Here is a 23,548-nt window from a genome sequence, read left to right on the forward strand (position 1 = left end):
AAATAAAAAAGCTGGTGACTTTGATGAATTGCCTCCTGCCTGTGAAACCCCTTACACTTTCACTTTGCTTGGTTTGCCTTTCTATATATCTGCGTTTTGTTTCTCTCTTTTTTTTTTGGGGGGGGGGGGAGGGTCAGGGAGGAACAGTTTGTGGATTTACATAGCACCTTTCTCAGGAGGATGCATTTGGGTTCTAAACAAGTGTAGCCTCTGCATGTTTTGTTTTCTCAAACAGGCAACCTGAAACTTGGAATTCAACTGAGACATTTTGCTCCTATCCTTTCAAAGTATCCTGGAAAAGAAAAGAACGGAGTTAGCATACCGCTCTCTCGATGGGACTCCTCGCAAGTCATATTAAAATTAATGCTAAAATCACAGACAGGAGCTAGCTATATTAACATTGTGATGTTTATGGGTTTTACAGAAATTTAATTAGTATGTCTGTATTTATGTAAAATTGTTTTCATATGATCTGGCTTTTGACATTTTACAAATGTATCCATAAAATAAGTATTATCTATGATAACCCAGGCAATACAAAATAATGCTGTAGATGACAAAAAAAATCTTATCTAAATCTGACTTCCACAGAAAAAGATTTCATACTAACACCTTCCTGTCTACACACTAAAACTTTTGTGCTTCCCCACATTTTAGATTACAAATGCACTAAGACACATATTATTATGTGGCTAAAATAATTTCTGAATAGTTAATACTGTATAGTTTATGCACTTCTTTCACAGTTATAATCTCACTTGACAAAAATACCATTTTCTCATCCTTCATGAGAAGTTTGACATTTTTTATAGTTTTTCCTAATGTGAGTTCCCTCATTTTTATCCTCAAAAGTCTAAGAAACCAAAACCTTCAACCCAGATTTTTCCCAAATGATGATCGTCATAACCCAAATATATTCACAAAAGTAAATTACAGGCAGCCATAGCCAGGGATCCAAATTAACTGAGTGGAGAAAGATTAGAATAAGTGGCAATTATCCTCCAGGGGCTCTCCACCGAACGGGCACAAGCCACATGGAGGAGGTGAAAATGAAATGGAGATTGAAAATGTGATTCCGTTTTCCTCGGAAAATGCACAGGCAATATGTGGCTTCAGGGACTATTCTCAGCCCAGCGCAGAGTGTCAGGTGACAAGGACAATTAACATGAAGGAAAAAAGTAAGAACAGAAAGAAAGGGGGCTGAAATATCACCCAGGTGCAGGGAAAGTATTATGGAAACTTGATAATGAGCATCTCGGATTTCTCTATGTCCTGTTCACAACTGACTCACGATGTTAAGTGGCCATCAGTAGGCAAACTAGTTATCTTGGAAACAAATGACCAGAGCTCTGGCGTAGATGCAGAGGTGTTGTGCACTTGTCAAGCATTTTGGAGGAGGGGGGTGATTAACCTGTAAGATACTGAGTAATAAAGCTAAAATAGACATACAGCATCAAATACCTAATTTGGATTTCTTTTTTTAAAAAAGGAACTATAATTATTTCATCTTAGTTTTACTTTAACTCCTAAATTCTTTGATCTGCAAAAGTGAACGCCAGGAAAACATGAATCCCAGTCACCTTATGAAATTTGAGAGAAGACACATCTTGTAAACCACTGGTTGCTTGCTTCGTAACAAATTTATGACTCCTTCATAATAATTTGTCGGTATACGGAACAATCTTTCTCACACGACTTTATGCCCAGAGCCATTTAATCTTTTTTTTTGTTAGAGATGACGGTCCTTACAGGGCTCATCCCAGCACCCTGAGGCTAAACAACACACACTCCACATAAATTCTCGGTGCATGAAAAGTCTCATGAAAAATGTCGATCTACAAGAGGAAAAGGAAAAATCAGAAACTCTTACAGCTAAGTCTAACTGACCTAAAAGCACCAGATTAATTTGTAATAGAAAAATGTAGAGTATCAAAATGGCTATCTTGTTTGTATATACAGAATAACCACTCCAGGCCTGCATTTTTTGTTGTTTGTTTTCTTCTGAACATCACATCTTAGGCCAGCATCTTTCAAACTTCTTTAACCTCAACCCAAAGAGAGATATTCTATATCAAAATCAGCAAGCACACCCAAGCACACATGCACATAATTAAATTTAAATAAAACTCCTCTAAGGATAACACACTCTGATATTTGCTGCAATATTCTTTTTCACTTTGTCTTTTAAGGAAAAAAAATAAGTTGCAGGTGAACTAAATTGATTTTGTGATCCTCTGTTTCAAGACACACAGATTGAAAACAACCCCAAAACTTTTAGTAACTTTTTAAGAAAATTAAAACCTCCAAAAATGACTGATTTCTTTCATTCTACAGAGTTACTTTCGAGGAGGAAAAATGAGAGGGAGAAGAGTAATAACATCCGATCCTTTGAATCACTTTTATAGAAACTTTTTCCTCCCTAAGTAATTGTAGCAGGAATCCGAACCAGGCAAAGAAGTTATGGGGAATAAATCCCGGAGGAAAAACCATTCCAAGACTGAATTTCCTCACAGAATCCCCCGGCACAAATTCTTTATTTTCAAAAGTCCCTTGGCCTTTTCTTATTATTATTATTATTAGTAGTAGTAGTAATAGTAGTAGTAGTAGTACTATTATTCTAAAAGTACTTCAACGTGACGTCATCTGAAAAGTTTAAGCTAGGGTATATGATACTGATACTATTCACCACTGGGCTGATGAACAGTTTTGAACAATACGCGATCCCCTCTTTATTTGACCACATTCACTTTGTAATTATTAGCAAGGCAGTAAACAGTCTGCAAGGAGTCTTCTCATTAGTGCCCATTGAAATCTAGTGGCACTAATTTGCAGTGAAAGAACTGAAAATTAAAATGGAAAAGAACTAGTTTCTAGAGTCCACCATAAAGTGATGGAATTCACACCCCACCAGTGCCTTCCCTCAGAGCAAGCAGTTTAAAACGCTGTGTGAATTAAACTTAATTGCAATGTTTTGTTCTTTCATTTAGAATTTAAAAAAAAAAAGTAGGCAGAAGAAATTCTCTTTCTATTTTAACCTTGAATTACGAGAAATTAATTTGAAATAGGTCAACTTTTTCAAGTTTTGTCCACTGTGTTTTAAGTGATGGCACCCTAAAACTGCCTAGGAAATGTTCCAGAATACTCTAAGCAGACCAAAGATGCTATGTTTGGATTCCAAGAATCCTCCGGTGCCCTCTGGGGTGAACCTGCACCTTAGTCCTATTTCCTCTGCTATAAATATCTCTGGAAACACAACACTCGAGCGAAGGGTGCCCGCAGCTTGCGCTGGCATCTGGATCAGAGCAGGAAACGGGGTAGAAGCTGGTGCATGGCGGGGAAGAACCGAAGTCACCGCCTGCCTGGTAGACGTGGGCCTTGAAGCCTCCAAAACCCTGGCCTGGGAGCCCCAGCCTCCTCTCTGGCAGGTGTTTCCCAGAAAGACACACTCTGTCGGCCCCTTTCAGGAGAAAATAAAAACAAGGACACCAAAGACCTGCCAGTGAGTTGACCAAGTGCTGTCCTGTGTCTTGGACCAGGGCTCCTCCACCATGAGCACCTGGTGCATGCTCTGCCCAGCAGACCACAGGCAGGCAGCAGATTATGAGCAACCACTGGTGCCCTGATAAGGCAGGTTTGAAACTGGCAGGAGGCAGGCGTTCCACAGGAGCTGTCTGTAAGACAGAGATGAGTTTGCAGGACTCCGTGGCAGAGCAGCAAGTTGTGGGGACCCATTACCCTCGGCGATAGCCCTGCTGAGCCCCTCAGTTCTACCCCAGAAGTCCGGAGCCAGGGTGGCATGGAGGGAGAACAGGAAGGGGGAGGCCAGAGGGGGCTGTGGAAATTGGCTTCTGCACCTCAGCCTGCACATTTCTCACCCCCCCCCCCGGATTCTAGAGAAAAAGAAATGTTGCCAGAACAAAATCAGGCTGTAAATAGGAAAGAGCAACAAAACTCTCCAGGTGGAGTTGCTTTAACCCCCAACACCTGTAGCTTCCCACGCCAAAGCTGGACTTGAGTCCCTCAAAGCACCTCTTGTCGGGGTGCTTGTGGTGTTCCCCAACATCACCCCATCCCCAGCAAAAACAAAACAAACAAACAAAAAGCTGCGTTGCTAGCTTTGCCAAAGACTGCTTAGTAAGAACGCGTGAGAGCTTTTGGATCCTCAGCATTCCTAGGAGGGCAGACAGCTAGGATGATGATGACGATGATGGTGGTGGTGGTGATTACATCCCCCCTTTAGTTGCCCATGGCAAGATCGCGGGCTCCGCGAATCACCGCCTGGCTGCGCGGCGCACGCCCTTGGGTCGCGCACCCAGTGGCTCCCACAGTCCCGCACTGGCCGGGGCTCCTCTGAGGTGAACAGCTCCGGGGCTGGTGGCCTCCAGCGAGCTGCGCGAGGCTCGGCCCCCTGGTCAGCACGCCCGCCCGCCCGCTCGCAGGCCCCCTCCCGCCCCGCGCGCGGCTGACACCCTGACGGCACGCGTGGCGGCGGCGCGAGTACCTGTAGAACGCCGGAGGACCGGTCTCCCGCATGCCGAAGCCGCTCGGCTCATTCTCCAGGTAATAGGGCACCTGCTGGCCGTGGGGGTGCAGGAAGGGCGAGAGCTGCGGCGGTGGCGGTAGCAGCATCAAGGAACTGGGTGACACGCTGTTGAGCTGAGGGAAGCCCCCCAGGCCGTTGGCGCCAAAAGCAGCCTCCGAGCCCGGGCCGTAGGGTAGGCCAGACTGGCCGTAGACCTGGGTGCTGGCGGCAGCGGCCGCGGTGTTGAAGTCGTACGCAGCGCCCTCAGGATAGTTGTACACCGAGGGCTTCCCGCTATCCACGTACACCTCACCCAGTGGCCGCTCCAGGGGCATCTTGAGCTGCGGGCGGTTCAGGGGCTCCAGCTCATTCCCTTGAATCTGGTGCAGCAGGGTCATTCCAGAAGCTTTGGTGTGGAGTGTCATGATGAAGATCAGTGGCCCTGGGCAAGGCAAGAGCCTTCTCCCAGTGCGGCAGGGGGCTCAGCAAAGGAAGGACCACCTGGGAAAAAAAAAGAAAGCAGAGTCCGCAGTTAGAGGCAGCACAGCGCAGATCCTGCCTAGAGCGCTTTTCCAGCCCTGGTCCTGGCTCCGGAGCCGGCGGGTCGGCGGGTCGGGTGGACCTGGGGCTTCCAGGGACGAGCGAGTGCAGCCCCGGTGTGAGGGAGCACAGACTCCGCCAACTCGTGGGCTCCTAGGTCTCCAACTTTTAAGTACTCTTCCTCCGAGCTCATATGCATTACAAAGCTTCTGGAAGCTGTCCAGGGACAGTTGCCTCGCACCAACATTGTTTTAAACATCACTCTAGGCGCAACTTATTTTGGAGCGGTCCCAAAGAGTAGCTTCCCTGAACTTTACTTTACTTGTGGTCGCTGCCTGTTGAAGGCTGATATTCCACCACAGGCGGGGGAGAGCGCAGAGCGAGCTCCTAAAGGTGGCCCAGCGAAGACCTGGTTTAAAACAAACACTAAGGACTAAGCCTGGGGAGGGCGCGTTCCAAAGCGCTGCCTTATGTGCCCCTTGCCAGACTCCAACCTATCTCTGTTTGGCTCCCCTTCTGCTTGATTCACGCTCCTCGTTGGCTAGAGAGATGTCCTGTGTACATAGGATGACCCTGGGGAGGACTCCTGTGTAACTGAGATATGCAGATAGGATTGGAGGGGGGTGCATATGCAGCCAGCCACAGACAGCTATATTTAGCAGCCTCAGGAACTGGTAGGAGGCATCTGGGGCTGGGGAGGGGGAGGGTGCACTGGGGAATCAGAGGCACCCCATTTTACACCCAGCAGACAGTGGCTAGAACTGTTTCCCCATCTGCAACATGTACTTTCCAACACCCTCTTCTGCGACCCCCCTACACACACACACACACACACACACACACACACACAAAATTTGCCTATGGTTGGGCAGCAACATTTTATTTTCTCCCATTAGAAACCCTCCTATGAATGATTCAGAAAAGAAGAAGAAAAAAAAAACTTTGGTTAGGCACACACGGGTATTAATGCCTACCGCAGGTTAGCCAGCCAAAACTTTGAAAAACTGAACATGAAATGTGACCTTTTCGCAACAGAACATCCCCTCAGGTCATTAAGCAAAGCTCTGGCAATTATATCCCCCTGCTGATCTCACCACCAAATTTTAAAATGTATTTCTGTTCTTGAATCCTACAACCGGCCCTTTTCAGTTCACTTACGCTAAAATATTGGATGGAAAAGAAAGTTTTGAAATGGAGTAAAAGGTAAGTATTTATAAGCATTCACTCTCATTTGTGCATGCGCGCACACACACACACACACACACACACCTTTTAATGAGACAAGATAAGTATATCATACATCTGAAATCTTATTTTTTACTTTTCAATCAACTTGCCTTGCTAATAGACAACCACGACACCCAACAGAGTACCTGGCCAGATGTTGATCTATAAATGCCAAGGTTGTTATTGCTAATCCTAACTTTTAAAAAATATTTTATAAACATAAGCAGACATTTTTTTTTAGTTCTTACCCAAACAGACCTTTTTTGAATAATGTGCAAAGGTAGCTGGTTTACTATGAAGCCGAGACTGACGTAGGCATTAGAAACCATAGATTATAACCAAAGAGAGGGTTAAAAACAGATTAGATGGATCACAGATATTTCTCTTTATGGTCAGTTTTTAAAGCATTTTTCTTGCAGATGATTTACTTTTTGTAAAATCACACTTTCCATTTTCAAACGCCTCTTTAAAACACATGCGAGAGCACTTCATGGGGCTCTTAAAAATTCTGAACCTGCCAAATTATACACAAATGACACAACGAAGCCTACACGTCCTGAGAGAAAAAGGAGACACACATCAACCCCCCCACCCCGGAAGACAGCAGTCCTCATCTCCCGGCTGGGATACAGACCCCAGGCAGGAAGGTAAGTTGCTTTCTCAAAACGCTCAAGCTACAGAGAGAGAGAAATCAAAACAACATTACCCTGCTGGACCAAGAACGTCTTTCCAGAAATGTTCCATGGGCTTGTAGAAGTCAAGGGCCGGAGCGTGAGGAGGATGGCAGGAGTGTGCCCGCACGTGTGAGTGGCTCAGTGTGTGAGCGAGGCAGAGCGTGTGTGGAAGTGTTTGTGTGTGGAATGGCAGGGAGTCGGGAAGCAGCCAGTAGGCAGGGCACTTGGCAGCCCCTCCCGGCAGACGCGGCAGCTGGGCTGCTGCACGGAACTGGATGAATGGCAGCAAGGAATGAAGGGATAACAGCTCAGTCAGCTTCACCCAGAAGACGGAAGTCAGCCCCTGTGCTCCCTACCTGGGGAGCCTGGAGCATGTCCCCTATTTTTCACTGCCACCCCCGGCAAGAGGGAAAACAGGTTGGCTATAAATCATGGGCTTAAAGCTAAAATAGAATGCTAGTCAAAAGTGCATGGATATCAGGTTTACAAAATGTGACATGGGTGGCTTTTCCTAAATAATCTAACAACTAAAGCCTTTCTGGCCCCAGTTCCCAGTGTCAGCACAGACACACCATGGCCATTCCCCGCCACTGCACCAGGAAATCGGGCTTGGGAATAAATGCCTTGGCATTCTGGGCTGAAACATAACAATCCTCTACTTCGTTAACCAAATCCACAAATCTCTCCACAAATACCACATTGACTGCTTTATGTATCCATATGAGAAAGTATTATTAAACACCTAGGGTACAGAGATCAAACAAAGGTGGGTACTTTTGTTTTAAACTGATTTTTAAGCTTTCAAGTTGAACTGGCCATGCATATGGGGAGAAGTCTCTTGGTTCCCAGTCATGCCCACAGGATTCCACCTGCTCCTCAACTTTTCTGTTGACCACAGTGATAGCAGAGACCATGAGGTGTTCCTAGTGCACCCAGGGTCCCAGGATACATGATGCTTAGTGGAGCCATAGTGGCCAGACCTTAGTCACCATCTGTGGTATTAAATGACTCTAATCACAATGCCAGGAGTGCTAGTCTCTGGCTCTGGGACCCTGTACAGTTACCAAGGGATTTATAAGTGCCTGTTGAATTCAGTACCCAGAAAGATATTATAAATGCTAATATGTCACAATGCAAATATATATACAAGCTTTGAAAAATGCAAAATATCACCGTGTTGGGGCACAGTAGTGCTCCCTCCAGTTTCAGCAATGATAACAAACATTGAACGTGAGTAAGTAAACACTACTACACTACCCCCTGTAGGTCAACCACGGCCACTATGCACTAGGCTGGCTGAAATTAAATGAGTATACAAATAAGGAAAATGGGAACAGAAAGAAGAGAGGGAAAAAAGGGGGAAGGAAAGGGAATCTGACCGTTAATGTTGAATCCAGGACAAGAAGCTACAAGGACTCAGCGAGGTTATTCAGGAAAGTACAATCACAGTGAAGCTGAGATGTCCCTGACCACGTCCACCCTGGCATTTTCTGTCACACCCTTCTTGGCAAGCCCATCTCAGTCTTGGTGACAGAAAGGATAGGAAAGCACCCTGCCTGGTGGGGAACCTCTCTGCCTCCTCCCATCTCCTGTCTCTTCTCCCTAGAGCCCACTGCCTGTAGATCTTTCTGGTTCTTTATCTTCCAGCTCCACAGTTGCTCTGGGAGTCCGACCGCTACCCGCTCTGCCTGTAACCCCCCTTTCTCACCTGCCCTCCCTGGCATGTTGTCTGTGCTCCAACAACTCAACACATCTCTCATCTACCCAGGATCCTCATTGTCCTGGACCTTTGGGCAAGGAAACCCTTTTAAAAGCCCAGACCAAGTGCTTCCCTTCCCATAATACCCTCCTCCATTCCCTAATTGAACTGTGTCCTCTCCTCTGAAATCCCATGGCAGTTTTCATTTATTTATCACGTTCTTCCTTGAATTGGAAGTATTTGCATATTATCCCTCCATTCCGCTCAGAAATTCCTTCAGGACAAGTTCTGGATAAATTATTTTTTTTTTATAATTCCGGGTGCCTCAAACTGTGTCTGCCCATGTTAAGTCATCAAATTTTATCTCACCCATTAATCCATACAGTTAAGAATAAAATAATATCACACCGGTCTGAACAACCATCTCTAAAACCTTGATTTCCATGTGATATTCTAGGATTTTTCAAAACTGTTTTTGCTAGAAGATTATCTTGTATCTTCATACTGACTAAGGCCATGAAGTCAAAATTCAAATCGGTACAATCTCGAGGCTTACGCTTGCAATTCTTGGCAGCATGATTCACAAGAGAGTTCTGAATTTTTAGTTCGTAACCAGATAATACTATGACCAAACATAGCTTCTTCTCTAGCTCCATTAAAAGCTTTTTACATTTACAAAAACATTATTCCTACAACAGAAACACAAAAGAAAATAAATGTGGAAATATCTCTGTAATAGCTTAGCTTACTAGAAATGGGTTCTTCCCTGTGAGAAGTAGGTTAGGCATGTTCAAAGTGATCATGATATTAATTATAAATGTTCTATTGAGGAGTTAGTTTTGAGCATTTATTTGACACCATCTGTTTCTCACCAACACAGAAAACTAATCATTGCAAGTTCCCACTCATTTTCAGATGTTTTAGTCATTTGCTTTAAAGGTTTCTTTTATATGAGCTTCTACACGATTTTCACCTGACCTTGGATTTTGTTCTGGAGATGAAATCTGCATATGACAGAATGTATGTATCTGAAGGACACAGGTGAGTGTGTAAAGATGCAGCAAACAGCCCAAACAACATAAGCAGCATTTCTATCACCCCGAGAAGATGCCCGGATGCATATCCTGGTGAATGCCTAAATCCTTCATGTCACCATGGTTCTGATTTCTGTTACCACAGATGTAACTGACCACTGGGATATCTCACAGATGGAAAGACATATGCCCATTTGCAACCACTGGCACAACCAGGACTGGGTATGTGGCTTTACCTGGCACTAGGGTACCAGGCTCTCCTGTAATTCAAGCCCTTTTCCCTGGAATGGGGACCCTCATGGTCACAGACTTGTGCTATCATTCTATTCATGGACATTTTAAGTATGACAGGAGTTTAATGTTTTCAAATGTTACCTAAGCCTGCAAGGCTACACACTAATGAGACACTGAGTGGAATCAATGTCATAAACATATTTCTAGATCGCTTTTTCTTCCTCACTGCCTCTCAGAGAAGAGTGTCATGATTCATGCACCATGAACCAAGTAAAAACCCTTAATCTTGCAAACCTCAGATGCTACTTCCCAGCTTCTTACCCAGGACTTGATGAAGAGCTTTTGAATTTTTGGTTGTCAGGAAGAATGGCTAATCATTATTATGAATCAACGAATGATTCAGATTTAATTCACTTGCTTGATAGAATTGAGTAACTTCCATCTTACATTTTCTTGGAATTTTTTTCCTATATTGTATGTAGTAGAAAAAAATTTAGAAAGTAGTTTCACTATGAGTGCCATGACTGCTACAAGAATTCTAATTACCCTAATTACTGTTACACTGTTCTTCCTCCCTTTATCTGTTATTTACTTGAGGAATCTCATAGCCAGCTTGGGGTATTATTTCTCCATGGACAGCAATAGCCAGAGAGTGTGAATTTTAGCTGGCATCAGATAATCCTACCTAATGTTAAGCAAGTCCCTTACACACACACACACACACACACACACACACACACACGGGCAAGAGAGAAAGAGAGAGAGAATGAATGAATGGATTGATGAATGAATGAACCACAATTTCAGAGCCAGACCTAGCCAAATAATATTTGGCAAAAAATGATATTTATGCATTTGGAGTCTTTTTTCCCCTTACAATTGCATCCCCATAGCTGCCTCCCACTCCCACTAAGAACCCAGGATTGCTATGCCACCAAGTTCTTAGCTCCTCTCCCAACCCCCTCAACTGCAATTGCACTGGGTTGAGGGAGGAATATATTTGCAAAATCATGCCAACAAATGACTCATTCGATTCAATTCAATGAAAAAAATATGATTTCCTCTGTTCAGTAGGACCACTTCTAGGTGTGGGACTCTGGCTTGGTAAGCCTGGGCCCACCATATTTAATCAAATACTATAGTGCTGGGAGACTTAGGCAGCACCTATTCATTTTCTCTCAGATCAGGAGGCTGCAAGTCCAACATCAGAGTGGCAGCATGCTACGTTCTTGTGAAGACCTCTTCCTGACTTGCAGGTAGCCAGTTTCTCAGTGTGTCCACCCATGACCAGGGGAAGAGAGGCGGGGAAGAAGACATAAAGAAGGCCCTTCTGCTTGTAGTAAGGGCAGAGTTCTATCAGCAGGGTCCCATTTGATGACCTGATTTAACCTTAATTGTCCCCTAAGGATCGTGCCTCCAGATACATTCTCATTGAAGATTACGCGTCAATATAGGAATATGAAGGCAGCAAGGTTCAGCCTGTAAAAGGTACCAAAAAGTAAACAAAAATCTCAGCTTTCATATAACCAAACAGGGTTTGTGGTTCAATTCCGGTAATTAATCTTATCCAATCTCTTTCCCATTTACTCTCAGGTGTTACTGCTCCCCTGGACCCAGGTCCTTCATCTCTTCTCCTCCACATTCCTTCCCTTGGATGGCCACCAAAAAGGTATGATGTTTCCTCTGTACACCAAAACTTCAAAATAGGAATCTACACCCAAGATCTCTCCTCTGGGTAGAGATCCACATTTCCAGATATCTTTTGGGCAATTTTTACTTGTATGTTTGTCTAAATTAGTTTGTGTTGAGCACCTGCTATGCAATATCACTTGAGGCTCAACTCGGTTTTTTTTTTTTTTCAGCTTTTCTTTTACCTATCCTGCTTCTCCCCCTCCATTTCTTCTCTCTGCAAATGGCACTACTGTTCAGAGAACTGCAAGTGAGGAAAAGATCCAGTCCTCACCTTGTTCCCACTCCATCTCATTCCTTACGTGTGACCTGCTGAAGATTTCTATTTCTGTTCTCTTGATGCAATATGTGCCCCCTTTTCTCGCTCTCTCATCATCTTCAGGCTACCATCTCCTCTTTGAAGATCATGGCCTCCATGTTTTTCTTAGTCATTGCCCACATCATAATGTATCTCAAAGGAACTTGAATTACTTGAACTTGAACTTAAATTTCTAGCGTTCCCATCCCCAGGAAAGTTGGCTAGCCTGTTACTACTCAGCCTGTGGAGCTATTTGTCAGTATCTCTCTTAAGTTTTTGCTAGACTCTATCGAAGTAGGACACCCTTACTGCTCTGTTAGCAAGATTCATGTCTGCTTTGTTAAGTTATTGAGAATTTCTTTCCTTACCTAAGATTCTTAAATTCTAAAATTATCAATATATGGCTTTTAGAACTATTTAATTGCCTATCTCTGCCATATGTGTATGAAGTTCTGTAAAATCTTACTAGAGTGCTACAAACTGCTGAGTTATTGTAAATCACAACCAGTTTGAGATCTTTTATCAGCCTCTGTATGATTTATGTAAGTCTTATAACAAGCAATTTGTTAATGGGCTTTATATTCTAGGATAAATGTTTTTCTGAGACTATTAGGGGTCATAACAATTGGTAAAGTATAATTGTTGTAGAGAATCTAACACTTGCCTATTTCCTGACTAGATGCAAAGTGGCTTTAGTCTTTTCAAAGTTCAAATAAGTTTAATTGATTATGGGTTTAAATTCTTTATCCTCTATGAAAAATATTTTTCTTAATTCAAAACTGTTAATGCTAGATAAAATCTGACTCCACTGAAACCTTGAAATTAAACTTGTAGTCACTGTCCTACTTGATGGACTTACAGCCTATCGTTAATGCTAATCCGTTCATTGTTCCTGTGCTCCTTCAATAATCTAGATACAATCCTTTACAGTTCAGGGATGCTTCCTGTGTTTTATTGTCTTTATTGACTTAATTGTTTGTAAATCTTAATCTAGATCGTGTGACATTTACTCTGACAGAGGTTTAAACCTAAGCTTTAAAGACACACTAGTTTGGAAGTAATTATAACTGTGTTATGTTTTGTTATCTAGACTTCAACAAAGAGAAGCACTTAAGCTCCAATCAATATTTCAAGCACCTGATGTCTTTTACCTTCTATCAGGACCCTCTAAATGGACCCCTTGAAGAATGCCCTGCTGTTGTCCCTGGCCTTTCAACACCTCTTTTCAGCTTGAAGCAGCCAGAGTGGTCATCAGCCCCTGTCCCTGACAGCAGCAGCTACGGTCCATTCTCCTGGGGGGAGGAGGGGTGGGAATGTGAGGAGTCAGATGGGGTAATAGGCAGCTAGGATCTCTACTCCCTGGTGAACTCACCTTTTAATTTCTACAGGGTGCAGCCTCCATGGCCCCATATGTGTTTTAAAATGACCAGCTGTGCATTTGACATCATATAGCCTTTACGAATGGTAGTGATGTTTTCATTTTGCATCTTACCTCTTGTGTTGTTTAATTACATGTGCCTTAATATGTCTTTTAAAATCTTTGTGACAAGAATGATACCAGTGCCTTGGATTTCAGTCTGACAGAATGACAAATGGAAGGGACCCTGAGAGCAGGCACACAACGGGATCCTCTCTTCATTTCTACACTGGATGCAGCAAGCACCTGGCCTCATCATCACTGCTGCTGTCTCTCTCGTTGCCACTGCAGTGTCTATGTATCCTCGACTCAAACCATCAACACTGTAAGAACTGTGATTAACATAACCATGCTGGACAACTGTGCCCTTGGGACTCAAAATTAGGTCAATTACTTATAGATTCACCGTACTAGCTTTCCAATAGAGACTGGACTTATATCAAAGACATCTAACATTTTTGTGACAGGCGTTCTGCCTGCAGTGTGATGTTGTAACAGATGATGTTCTTATGTTAAATTTTGCCCTCAAATGTCTGTTCCAACATCTTAGAATTCACAGAACATAAGGCCCCCTTTTGGCAAAAGGCTTGGTGGTAGAATTTGCTCCAAGAGCAGAGAGGGGGAGATTTGGGCAGTTGTCCCCGGGTCTCCGTCTGCTACCTTGTAGATGTGGCTTGCAGCCTACCTGAAGCACAGCTTCCAGCCCTGTATGCAGAACCTGACCTCTGACATGACTGGAAGATCAGGGGAATAGACATGCTCCTAGCCAATTACAGCGTCTTTGGCAGGAGGGGGCACAGCCAGAAGATGCTCTCCTGCCCTCCCCTTCCTTAATCTTTAAAACCCTGGAATTTGTGCTGAATAAATGGACATTCCTCACCAGCTAGTCTCTGGTGGTTTTTATGGCAGAAGAACACAATCACCTCAGTTACCTCAAAGCCTGCTGGAAGGATTAAATCCCGAGACACAGAGAGCATTTACCTCAGTGACTATAACACCAGCCCAGTAATGTATTATTATTATTATTATTGTTGTTGTTGTTAGTTCATTCATTTGAAAGGAAGAGAGGAGATGGGATTAGATTAAATGAAAGATAATGGCAAAGAAAAAGAGAGAGAGAGAGAGCACTTCTATCCACTGGCTGATTACCCAAATGGCCATAACAGTCATGGCTAAGCTAGGCTAAATACAGGATGCAGGAACTCTATACTGGTCTGCCAAATATGTAGCAGGAGCCAGTGACATGAACTGGCACTCTCATCTCAGATGCCAGCATTGTAAGCAGCAGCAGAGCTTGCTGAATAATGCCAATCCCATACAGCAGATTATTAAAATGAATTGTTCCTTTAAGTGGTTGAGTGCAAACTTCTCAATGTAATTGTAAAGAAACTGAGGCTCCAAAAGGCACAGGAACCTTTTTGAAAATATCACATCCAATGGAAATAGAGAATTCTTTTCCTCTACCCCAAGTCTCTGTGTATAGATATTGCATCATTCTTGTAGTATGGGCCATGCTCAGCCTAAATCAAAATAAGGCAAAATCTTTGATGGCTCATAAGTTATTCTTAGAGCCTTAAAAATTCTCTGCTCCTTAGAAAATGCAGGACTGCTTCCCCATTCCCAGATCACTGGTAAAGAAATGCCTTGGGATGAGTTTGAGAACATGATGTTTTTAACAAACACTGAAACTACTTATGTTCAGAGACATGATTTGCCTTAATAGAACATGAAGAAATGAGTAATCCACCTTCCATTCATTACTCTTCAGAAAGAGTTCATTGAGGTCTCACTGCTATAGCCATACAATTTGAATTGAACTTTCTAGCTAAAGAACAAATTTAAATCCTTCCTGTATCTGTTAAATTGCAAAGATGTGCAGTTGCAACGCCATTAAGCAAAAGAAAACTAGTTGTTTTACCTTATTTCTTACATTTCCATTTCTAAAAGAATGTAATTGGAAAGACACCAGATTTCCTTTTTATTTTGCTGTCTTCCTCATCAAGGAAACTGCTCTATGGCCAAAAAGTGAAACCCTTCCTAAATATTATTTTCTTTGAAGAGTTAGAAAGCTTATTGGCAATTACGTAAACATCCAAAGGCTAAGAATTTGGTAGCAAATGTTTGGTTGATTCTTGAACGAAGATATTACTTGTAGTGAAATTAACCAGCAGTTTTTGGATCATAAACACAGAGGAAAAAAACAGCAACTCCCTAAACACTACACCAAATGCCTAAATTGTAAAAGTTGTATATTTCCCCCATCTCTCCATCCTTCCTTGATAGACCAATGTGTTCTCTTTCACAAATATCCTTAACTCCCCCAACCTCCTTTCTCAATAAAGATGTCTTCTTAGAACTATTTTTTCAACATAGGCTTCTCAGGCTCTCCCCTTCAATAGGATACCCAGAGGTCAAGTTCTGCAGCTTCTGCTCCACCTACCTTCTGCCTCACCAAATTCCCAATGTGCTCAAGATCTCAGGTTCTGCCTCCAATTTTAGAGCATGTATGACTGTGCTAGTTTCAGTCCTACCTATCCTATTGGATTTGAATTCTAACAAGGGAAATTAAACCAAGGAAATCCCCACTTGTGGACTTAAACAAGGGAAAACAAAGGTCTTGGCAAGAGGTATGAATGCAGTACTATCATGCTCTTCTTTTGCAAGAGGCTTGGGAAGTCACAAGAACGTGAGCTGTGTAGCTCCTTGAGTGAAAAAGTGAGTTGTTCACATCTCAGTAAGGATGTGTGGCTCTTACCCTCAAGCAGATCATCCTTGCTCTTTGGTAAGCATTTGATAATATATGTAAAACAAATGTCAACGGTGTCTGGAAGTGGAGGTAGGGTTCGCAGAATACGTGCTAAAACAGTTCAGATGATTTTCTCAAAAGAAAACTAAAGGCGCAAGGATTCCCATATACCAAGAACTTATTCACTCACTACTAGCAATGCCAAAGATAAAACACAGTCATTCATAAAGTCCTTTTCTAGAGTAAAATGCCCAAAAGTTTAAGTCTAAAAAATTCATTTCCACTGACTTTTCCTACAGCAAGATGTGATCTTTAATACCTTCTAATGTGACAATTCAGCTATTTCAGAATGGATGTAAGAACAGTTCAATTCAATAGAATTCTTGCACAGTCTGGACATACTTATTCATTAAAATAAATTCTACATTCATCTAAATGAACATTTTCCAATCAACTGAAAGTCATCTTTTACTACATATTTAACAGACTTCCCCACTTCTGCCCACCAGATCTGTGTATTATTTGGAGCAATTTAGAACCTGCTGAGTGACCAGGAACACCTCCAGTGCCATTTATGGACACTTCATTTTGTTTAAAGAAATCTGAAATAGACATCCAGAACTATTACCTTCTATATCTGTGCCTGTATTCCTGTATCTGTATTGTGAGATCCATGAAATGTGTTAATCTCATAACTAAGGTTTTTTAAAATTTTAACATCTTTCTAAAGCTGTACTTGTAAAATGCCCCCCAGCTCTATCTGCCAGACATCAAGTTCCCATCTTTGAAGACAACACGTGTTATCAATTTTTTGAAAGTGTCCTTCCAGACGGAACTCTTTTAATTTCATTCTACCTTGTCATATAAATTAAAGATGCTCATAAAAAAGGGGAACTATATACCAATAACTTTAATGAACAGTTTGGTGTGATTTGGGATACAAAATCAACATACGGAAGTCAAAAACATTTTTTTATCCGCCAAGAGCAAACTTCATGAAAAAGAAATCAAAAAGTGTATTCTATTTACAAAAGCTACAAAATCTCAAAAAAAAAAATCTAGAACTAAGAAATAAATACTCTCTACCATAAAAACTACAAATTAGTCTCAGAACATATTGAGAAAGACACAGAAAATTTAAACATTGACAATGTTCATGGATTGGATGAATGAATATTAATATTTCATTAATTCTCAAAGGAATTTACAGTCAATGAAATCCTGATGAGAATGCCAATTAAATTGCTCATAGAAACAATTTTGAAATCTTAAAATTCATCCCAAATTACAAGGATCCCAGGTAGCAAAAATAATCCTGAGCAAAAAGGACAAAGCTGGAGGCATGACACTCCCTGATTTCAAAATACCCTACAAAACTATAGTAACCAAAACAACATGGTAGTGTTATACAAAATATACACAAATGTGAGCCCAGTGAATACACTGATATAACATAGTATTGGTATGCTAATAAAGAACCCAGGAGTAGGTCCACTCAAGTACAACCACCTGATCTTTGATAAAGGCTCCAAATCATACACTGCAGAAAACACAGCCTATTTAGTAATGAGTTCTAGGAAAACTATACAGAGAAACTATGAACCTACTGGGAGGAAACAAGGGAAACACTTTAGGAGATCCAGATAGGGAATGGTTTTTGTATAAAATCCCCAAAACACCAGTAACCAAAGCAAAAATAAATAAACAAAATTATATCAAACTACGAACACTCTGCACAGCAAAAGAAACCACAAAGTGAAGCAGCAACCTGCCAAAAGGGAAAAACAAAATGTACAAATGAGTATTATTGACAAGAGATTAACATTCAGAATACAAAAAGATCTCAAAAAATCCGACCCCAAAATAATATGATTTCTTAAAATTGGTAAATCGGGAAGGTTGTTGAGCCAGGGCTTTAGAAGCCAGTTGGGGTACCTGTACTCAAATTAGAGAACCTGTTCGGACTCCTGGTTAACTTGTGCTGATCTGGCCTTCCCATAAGTATACTCCTGGAAGCAGGAAGTGATGATCAAAGTGCTTGACTTTCTTGCAGCCATGAGGGAAACTTGAATTGAGTTCCAGGCCCTGGGCTTTTGCCTGGCCCAGACCGTGATGTTGTGGCCTTTTGGGGTATACATTGGTAGCTGCAAAATCTCTCATTGTCCCCCTCCCTCTGACTCTTTGCCTTTAAAAAATATATAATAGACTGTGAAATGTAGTATCATATCCAATAGCACATTACTTAACTTCATGGCACTGTAAATTTTTATTTTTTCTTCCTGTTGTTGATTTTATATTATGGTTTTTCATTTAAGGGGATGTATAGTAACTGTGTAATGGAGATTATCATGTCTATATGTGAAGAGACAATGCAGTATTCATCTCTACTTGCAGATCACAGACAGACTCCCAATGAAACTGTTTCCTGTATCTTGAGAATAGGATGCTGGACTCTGCCATTGTCCATGCCCACAATGATGGACATATGACTGTGTATGTAGAACTATACTATAATAATAATATAGAGGAATTCAGAGGGGGTGAGGGAGGGGACTTAGGGAAGGAGTAAGGGAAAATCCCAGGGCCTAAGGAATTATATCATAAAATGATAAGAAGAAGAAGTAAAACTACCTAAATAAATAAATAAACCGAAAAGAAAGAATAAAAGATAAAATAAATAATTTTAAATGGACAAATGATCTTTTGGACATTATTCAAAAGGAAATATATAAATGCTCAACAAAAGTGTGAAGAAATGCATATCAAAACCAAAATAGTGTTTCATACTAGCTAAAATGATTATAATCAAAAAGACAAAAAAGAAAAAAGCAACTTCTGGCAAGAATTCAGAGAAAGGAGATGTCTTACACATTTTGGTATGAATGTAAATCAGTACAGCTATTATGGAAAATAGTACGAAGTTTCCTTTAAAAAAAAAGAATGCCCTCAATATAGCTCTATCATATGACCAATTTATCATTCCACTACTGAGTTATATCTGCAAAGAAAATGAAATCAATATACCAGAAAAACATCTGAATTGTTGCTTGTTGTAGCCTTAATTTACAATAGTCAAGACAGAGAGACAACTATCTACCTTGAAAGGTGCATGCACAGGAAAATGTGCTAACTACACATAATGCGATATTAGTTAGGCTTACGAAAGGATGAAATCTGTCATCTTCAGCAACATGCAGAGAATGGAAAACATACTAGGTGAGATAAGCCAGGCACAAAAAGACGAAAACTGGATGTTCTCGATGCACTTAAGCACACAGTGATCATTAAACTGTAAGGATGGTAGAAGACAAATAGAAGATCAGATCATAGGCACCAAATACAGTTACATGTGAATAAGCTATAGGGTTCTACAGCACAGCATGGAGACTTCGGTTTATGCAGTTTATTATTGTTTTATGAGTACTAAATGGTGGTGCACATTTGAATCAATGATTAAGAACTTGTTTAGGGCTCCTGCATCCCAAAGCACCTGCATTGCCTGTTGATGTGATCCTCCTTCAATGGAGATATTTTTAGATAAGTAAAATTCCTTCCAGCGACATGTCATGTATATTTTAAAAAATGCACATACGAACATTTCCGTTTGGTAAATGTTGCCAAGTGTCCTCACAGTTACTAAACAACTTAAACTTGAACTCACATCTTCATACGAAGGCCTTTAAAATGAACTACCAAGTTGGGACAAACCCAAAACTAGCATTACAAAAAGAGTCAATGAAATCATGTTGTCAGTAAAGTAAGTTCTTTTTGGTGGTTTGCGCCATTCTTTTCTCAGCAGTTAACAATCACTGAGGCCCCAGAAGCACAATCTAATAATGAATTAAAGGTGACAGCAAGTGTGATAAATACCAGGGTTGTGCAACCTGTGAGCTTTAGATGAAACAAAGAGCTGCTATGGAAGGCTTGCTTACATGACTTCCAAAGTGGCAGCTGCCTAACACAACATCATTGAAATTCAGTACAGATCAGGAATACTTTCCCCACGGATAGAAAATAACCATGCATACTGACACTCCAGGTGATCACAACATTAACACCAGCAACTATAAACTGGGAAATGAAATTCACCTAAGAGTCCAGTGTGTTTTTGAAAATGAATTGCTGCAATGCCAGTTTTTACTGCTTTAGTATGTTTTCAGGCCTCTGCAAGCCATCTCCTATTGCTCCCACAGAGGTATTACACAGCACAATATCCATCTTCAGATTGTAAGGCTCTATAAATAAATGGTACATGTTGACAAAACTGTGGCTGTCATGTAGAGAAAAGGACTGTGGCTTTTACAAACATAAAAAGAAATATTTTGAAACAGACTGTCAAATATCATGTTTTAAGATGCTTTGATATACAGCTAAAATGTTTGGGGCTAAAACAGCAAATGTGCCTGCAGTCTAATTTGAATCCTATACGTAGAAACTCTTCAGGAAAATCGAAACTGTAAATCAATAAATTTTTTCGATGCATTGTATTGACCCTAAAGGAGAACCGATTCTAAGATTCCTCTCCACTCTTAGATATGCTGTATTTCAAAGTTTTAGAAACTATATAACTTATCCTTAATAATAGCATTATTTAAAATGTTTCAAGCACAAACCTGGATCTAAAATTAAGAGCTAGGTAAATTTAATTTCCCTATGGTGAGTGGTTAGGTGGTCAGTTACAGGAGTTGTCACTTTTTTAAGAAAAAAAGTTATTTATTTGAAAGGCAGAGAGAGAAAGGAGAGAAGGGGGAGAGAGGGAGAGAGAGAGAGAATGAGACAGAGAATGAATCTTCCTTCTACTGATTCTGCAAACAGCTGTCAGGCTAAAGTTAGGAACAAAAACCCCATTTAGATCTCCCATTTGGGTCCATAACGAACCTGTGCAGTCTTCTGCTACTCATTCCTAGCTAGCTGGATTTAAAGCAGAGCAGCAAGGACTTGAACCGGCACTCCGACATGAGACACTATCATCACAAGTAACAGCTTAACTCACTGGGCCACACTTTGTGCTCCAGGACTTGTCATATGCATGACACATTGTTTTACTGTTGTTGTTGTTTTCTTGACTTTCAAAATCAAACAAATCCCTTTATGCCCCTTGAAAATTACCAGCCACATATTGAGTGCTCCTTATAAATGTGCTAGAAGGGAATAAGTGAATGAATAAAGTTTCTTGAACTTACTGCTTAGCTTCACATAGCTGTAAGCTGCTTTCCCCAGGTTCCTTCCTGTTGGGTGTTTGGTATGCTTTGGGCATGGTTGAAGTGATTCTCCCCAAGTTCCACGTGCTGGAAGCTTCATCCTCAGAGTGGCAATGTTTAGAGTCAGAATGGAGCCCAGGGGGAGGTGATCACTAAGAAAGATTACTATTCTACTTTCAACAACTGAATTCTCATCATGCAGGACATCCCATCAGAGCAACAGCTGACATTTCTTTGGAATTTCCTTTGCTTTCTAGAGTACCATTTGATCTTCCACATGCATTCCCATGATGGTGATGTCATCTGCTATGAGGTCCTCACCAGAAATAAGCTCAACTCAGCTCTGGCTGCTACAGCCATGTGAGGGGAGAACCAGCAGATGGGACCTTTTTCTCTCTCCTTCTCTCAGTAAACTGCCCTTTCCAATAAAAATAAATAGATCTTTTTAAAAATCATTAATTCCTTCTAGGTGGAAGTAAAAGTTGAGGAATCAATTCACAAAGACACATGTGGGGATTCGATTGCCAGCTTCTTCTTCACCCTTTCTTCCACTATTGGAGAAGTCAACAAATGGCTTCCCTGATAGCTTACATGCAGCAGAGTACAATTTGTTGAGCCAGAAAAGTCAACAGATTTTCTGTTTTTTGTTCAAGAATATACTTGATGTCTGCTGCAATAAATGCCTTAATAATCCTTTATGTATCAAATGATAGACTTTTAAAATAATCAACAAAGAATACTTTAACAGGTTCAATCTACCCTTGTGTGTTAAACCAAATGTCTTTTTAAGCAATACTTATGAATAATTATTGTTTGTTGTTGATATTTAAAAACACAAAATTGGCAAAAAAACGAGCACGTTCATTAGTTATTCTCTGAATCAAGTGAAACAACGATGGACAAATGGGCTACCCAGTTAACAGGGAGCCAGGCTCTACCCAGTTAGTGCTTTGTGGAAAAGACTTTGTCCAGCACAGCTGTGGCCCTGAAGCCTACCTGGATCTGGAAGGAAGGGCAGTTCTTGCTGAGCTGTTAAAGGCTGATTCTAACACTGCTAGAACCAAGAAATGTGTCTCAGGAGACAAAACAACTCCCTGCCACTTCTCTAGCACCAGAGACAAAGTCTTGTGATTTAATGTGAAAATTGTATCAGTCAGAAGTGTTATAAGCACCCCATGAAGACAAGACAGGGAACCAGGGGAAACAAACAAGAATTGAGGAGTACTTTGGATGCCATGTGGTTTACTAGTTCTCAGCTGCTTCTCTACTCACATAAAGGATGAGACACAACATTAACAAACTCAGAGTGCTCTGGTATACCAAGTAAAGCCACAACCTACTAGGCTGGCATTCCACTGGACACTGGTTTGTGTCCCAGTTGCTCCACTTCCAATCTAACTCCCTGTTACTGACCTGGGAAAAGCAGCAGAAAAAGGTCCAAGAGTTTGGGTCCCTGCCACCAATGTGGGAAATCTATATGAAGCTCCTGGCTCTTGGCTTTGGCCATTAGCCATTTGGGGAGTGAACCAATGGATAAAGGATTTCTTTCCTTCCTTCCTTCTCTCTCTCTCTCTCAAAATAAATAAGTTAGTTTTAAAAATACAACAACAAACCCTAATTGACTCCTGTGTACCACTCTGGATTTGCCACAGTCTCTACTGTGTCAAGATTTTCCTTCCACAGAAAACTTCAAAGTGGAAAGAAGGTAAGTGGAAGAGAAACCATGTCCTTCACACAGCTCCCATACCGCATTTGAATCACACTTTCCAACAAACCTCATTGCTCAAGTTACCCATCATAACACATTACAGAATCGCTTTGTTGCCCCTCTACCTCATACAGAGGGAGAAACCAGTGCTCTGATGGTGCACTGGGTTCAGTGCATCGCCCGGAGTTACAGTGCAGAGTCATGGCCAGATCTCTTCCTAAGCAGGATGGGATTTGTGCTCAGTGTCCTCTCCAGGTGAGCCTAGCGCTCACCTGCTGCAGTCCTCCACCCTTGTGCTGTGTTAGGATCTTTTGATCTTTTGGAGTTTCCATCTTGGCTCCTTTCTTCCCAACTGAACTGCCAGCTCCAAAGAGAATGTGAAACAGACATGAGGAGGAAAGGGGTCATGCACGAATGGACCTTCCCAGAATTAGTTATGCAACAATGGTTCTCAAACAGCAGCATCATTGGGGAAACGGCAGAAATGCACCCTTGTTTTAACCAATTCCTTCCCTTCCCTAATATCTTTTTGTATTTCAGCCCAACTGTCACCCCTCTT

The 23,548-nt window shown here is 41.5% G+C and overlaps 1 protein-coding gene across 2 annotated transcripts in view; it reads right to left on the bottom strand.

Annotated features, from left to right (window-relative positions):
• The window catches only part of ESR1 (estrogen receptor 1), a 358,224-nt gene that overhangs the window by 226,069 nt on the left and 108,607 nt on the right, over positions 1-23,548 (bottom strand). The window contains exons 1-2 of one of the 2 annotated variants that reach the window (XM_058664156.1): positions 6,996-7,115; positions 4,502-5,023 (exon numbers count right to left, since the gene is read on the bottom strand). In XM_058664156.1, the coding sequence (XP_058520139.1) occupies positions 4,502-4,947 (446 nt within the window). In that variant the 5' untranslated portion in view covers positions 4,948-5,023; positions 6,996-7,115. Of the gene's footprint in view, positions 1-4,501; positions 5,024-6,995; positions 7,116-23,548 lie in introns of those variants that run through there. The other variant, XM_004598354.2, reaches the window with a different exon arrangement.

Source organism: Ochotona princeps, chromosome 1 (genome assembly GCF_030435755.1).
Source record: "Ochotona princeps isolate mOchPri1 chromosome 1, mOchPri1.hap1, whole genome shotgun sequence".
NCBI classification, from domain to species: Eukaryota; Metazoa; Chordata; class Mammalia; order Lagomorpha; family Ochotonidae; genus Ochotona; species Ochotona princeps.